This window comes from Nicotiana attenuata, chromosome 6 (genome assembly GCF_001879085.1).
Source record: "Nicotiana attenuata strain UT chromosome 6, NIATTr2, whole genome shotgun sequence".
Classification (NCBI taxonomy): domain Eukaryota; kingdom Viridiplantae; phylum Streptophyta; class Magnoliopsida; order Solanales; family Solanaceae; genus Nicotiana; species Nicotiana attenuata.
The window spans coordinates 26,806,237-26,810,176 of NC_031994.1; the positions used below are offsets into that span (position 1 = coordinate 26,806,237).

The following is a 3,940-nucleotide window of genomic DNA, read 5'->3' on the forward strand; positions in this document are numbered from 1 at the left end:
TGATGTAACAAGAGAATGATATAATTGAGAGTTAAGAAGATAACTAATTTTGTTATGAGAATGTGAATAATTTGATTAAGGAAACCAAGGTTGTGTCACCATCAATGAAATGTAATGCTATCCGTGTTAATATGATATATTTCTAATGGAAGGTCCTTTTGATATGCAAATTGTTTCTAAATGACTACCCAATATTTTCCAATGGTTGAGTAGTATTTTCTCTTTTTGATTTTTTCAAATATAAAAGAGTTACAATTTAAAAACAACCAATTTACGCCAAGTAGAACCCACTTATTCCTAAGTGATTCTATTAAACAATATTTAAAGTCTTGAGTTCTTGATATTCAATTCTACCGAACCCTAACCCACTTTTCTAAGTAAAGAAAGAGTAACCCATGGGAGGCAACCCATCAATCCTTATATATGATTTCTCCCACATCAATCCTTATGCCTGTCATGATACAGGCAATGAGGAGTGCCTTCTCAATGTTGATGTCAGTTTCATTTCTAGTTGGCATCAGACGGGATGTGACAAAGCTGAGCCAGTATCGACCCTCCCGTGTGAGATCCTCCTTGTAAATTTTGTGTTTAGGGTCAATCCAGGCTGGTGTACCCTTTGCTATAACGGAAGCAATCCAGGCACGCTCGTTGTTCTTGTTAGCTACCTTAGCCTCATACTCAGCTGTTCCTGACCTCCACTCCTCAAAGTACAGGTCATTGATAGTTGCATCATCACAAAGAACTTGGACCCTTCGAACTAGGACAGATTGTGCAAATATCTTGTTTCGCTTATGTTCAGCAGTCCTTGATGCACCATACGAAGCATAGAATTCCCTCACAAGCGTCTCATTATATTCATCAGGGACCTCAGTGAAGAATTCCCATTTCCTCTGCCTAATGTTCTCTATTATATGAGGCTAGTGCTCCTTCAGCCCCTTTAAACTCAATTGTTTCTCCTCGAGAATCTTTCTCTTTGATAGCCCTTCTTTATACAGATTCATGGAGCCTTTGACCCCAAATCGGAGATTAAGATCCTCCCCCATCTTCCTTCGTGCCTCAACCTGTAGATCAACAGAAGGCCTAAGGTCACTCTATGCCTCCTCCTCTTCAGACTGGGAGGAGTGCTCAGGAGTAATGCGAATTGCCTGAGCCCGCTGACGTTTGGCTTGTTGTGCTTATTGTCTAGGAGTAGAACCCCTTTTCTATCTACGAGCGGGAGGTGATCGCGTTGGATTAGACTTCTTTGGTGTCATTCCTATTGATGAAACATTGTGTGAGTGGGTGAAAAAGTATAGGAAATACATTAGAGACAAAGGAAAGAAGCAAGTAGACTATGCGATGGGTTATGCGATCGCATATTAACTATGCGGTTCGCAAACCCATCGCAGATGTACACAACATAAAAGGCAAAAATGTTTTGTGATCGCAGAAGCAACCGTATATGTGGTTATGCGACCGCAAAGTGGTCGCATTTCTTATCACCAGAAATGCTTATTGTCTGCCTCACTTTGCGGCAAGTATGCGAACCGCATAAGCGGTTTGCGATCGCAAAAGCAGTCGCATAACCCTTTTTGCATTAGACCACCTAAGGGTCTTATGCGACAACTTTGCAGCCCGCAAACCAATTATGCAGCTCGCAAAGATCATCTTCTCCATTGAAACAGCGCACACCCCACTCACATGTTCTCCACACCATATGCACATCACACTCACATGCTTTCCTAAAAGTACCTACTTAGATTCCTCACTATTGCTATAGGCCACATGGTCGACTCAAGATAAGAAGGGTACTCAGACTTCCCCCATTGTGGTCACAGGCCAATCGATTTAGGAGGGAAAGGGGTACTCAGATTTCCCCCATTTTGTTTCATCAACAATAACGCACACATTCACTCAATCAAAACCTCACCATGATGCTACCGTACTCAGGGGGAATTTAGGGGATCAGGGGAACGACCATGAAGATCATAATTCAGGAAGAGGCATGATCACAATTACGACAGGGAAAAGGAATTCATACCAGATGTTGAGCGAGATTTTGCAAGCCCGAAATGCTTCGTGTGATTGGGATTCCTTGCTTGGTAAGTGATTTTTTTTTCTTTTTGATCTTTTCTGTTTTCTTTCCTTACCCGTAAAATTTTTTTTCTTTTTATTTTAATTAAGTGATAGTGTGTGATAAGAGTGAGGATGAAAATGCTGAAGGTTAGGGTTTTGGACCTATCAAATTTGCGGCGATTAAGTCCATCCCAGAACATGTTATGCGATGCATATGTGTTGTGCGATGGACTAAATACTGACCAACCTAAACAAACTTTGCGATGCATTATGCGGTCGCAAAGTTGTTATGCGGACCGCATAAGTGAAAAACTTACTGTATATCTGACCATCAAGTTAATCAATTTCTCTGCCTAGGTCTGCGATGACTATGTTGTTCGCAGAGTCATTATGCGACCTCGTAGTGACCGCATAGTTGTCGCCAATTCTTGACCTTTCTTTCCTTCAGTTTCCTCAGCACTAGGACCCTGTTCATGATATTTTGGGACTACCTGCACTCTAACACACAACTTGCTCAATCTAAACTACATAAAAACAATTTATAAAAAAATGTTACCACACATGGGTTGCCTCCCAGATGCGCTTGATTTAACGTCGTGGCACGATGCAGTTTACCTCGTTTTGTTCTATCAAATCCCTTTATCCTGTGGTACTGAGCTAATGCTTGACTCGTTGACTCAAGTTCAATAGCACCATAGAGGGACACACTCACAACTTTGAACGGGCCAGACTATTTGGACTTGAGTTTTCTCCAAAAAAAACTTGAGTCTTGAATTGAAGAGTAAGACCAAGTCATCGGAATTGAACTCCCACTTCAATATCTTCTTATCATGGACAAACTTCATTCTCTCCTTGTACATGGCTGCACTCTCATAGGCATGGAGACGGAATTCCTCCATCTCATTGAGTTGTGTCATTCTCATATTAGAAGCCTCGTCCCAGTCAAGATTCAACTTCTTCAATGCCCATATGGCTTTGTGTCAAGCTCCACTCGCAAGTGACATGCTTTGCCAAAAACTAACCGGTACAGTGAAGTGCCAATGGGAGTCTTAAATGCTGTGCGATATGCCCATAATGCATTATCTAGCTTCCTTGACCAGTCGGTCCGGTTTGCATTGACGGTTTTTGCTAGGATGTTTTGATTTCCCTATTAGAAACTTCGACTTGACCACTCGACTGAGGATGATAGGGCGTGGCCTCTTGTGTTTTACACCATACTTTTCAAGCAGCCCAGCGAAAGCCTTGCTGCAGAAATGAGAACCACCATCACTCAGGATAGCCCTCGGGGTACCAAACCGCGTGAATATGTTCTTCTTCAAGAATGCGGTTACACTCCTTGCTTCATTGTTGGGCAAGGCGATTGCCTCGACCCATTTGGAGACGTTATCCACCACCACTAAGATGTAGGTCATGCCATAGGAGCTCACAAAAGGGCCCATAAAGTCTATCCCCCACACATCAAAGATCTCGACCTCCAGTACAAAATTCATAAGCATCTCATGTCTTTTAGATATTGACCCTTGTCTTTGACATTGATCGCATGCCTTAACCATTTGATTTGCGTCTTGGTAGATCGATGGCCAATAGTAGCCACATTAGAGCACCTTTGCAGCGGTCCGGTTTCCTCCATGATGACCCCCAACCGGAGAATCATGGCATGCTTTGAGAATTGGCATAACTTCATCTTCCGGACACACCGTCGAATGATGTTGTCGGCACAAATTCGAAACAAAAAGGGTTCCTCCCAGTAGTATTGCCTACATTCCCGCAAGAATTTTGTCTTTTGATAAGTCTCCAATCCATCGGGAATAAGATCACTAACCAAGAAGTTAGCGATGTCGGCATACCAAGGAGAGAATGTGCCAAACAATGCTAATATGTGCTC

At 42.5% G+C, this 3,940-nt stretch overlaps 1 protein-coding gene across 1 annotated transcript; it reads right to left on the reverse strand.

The window, feature by feature from the left end:
- Nucleotides 3,135-3,608, reverse strand: LOC109227714. The gene has a single exon (XM_019392912.1). The coding sequence runs from the start codon at nt 3,606-3,608 to the stop codon at nt 3,135-3,137; it is 474 nt and encodes a 157-aa protein (XP_019248457.1).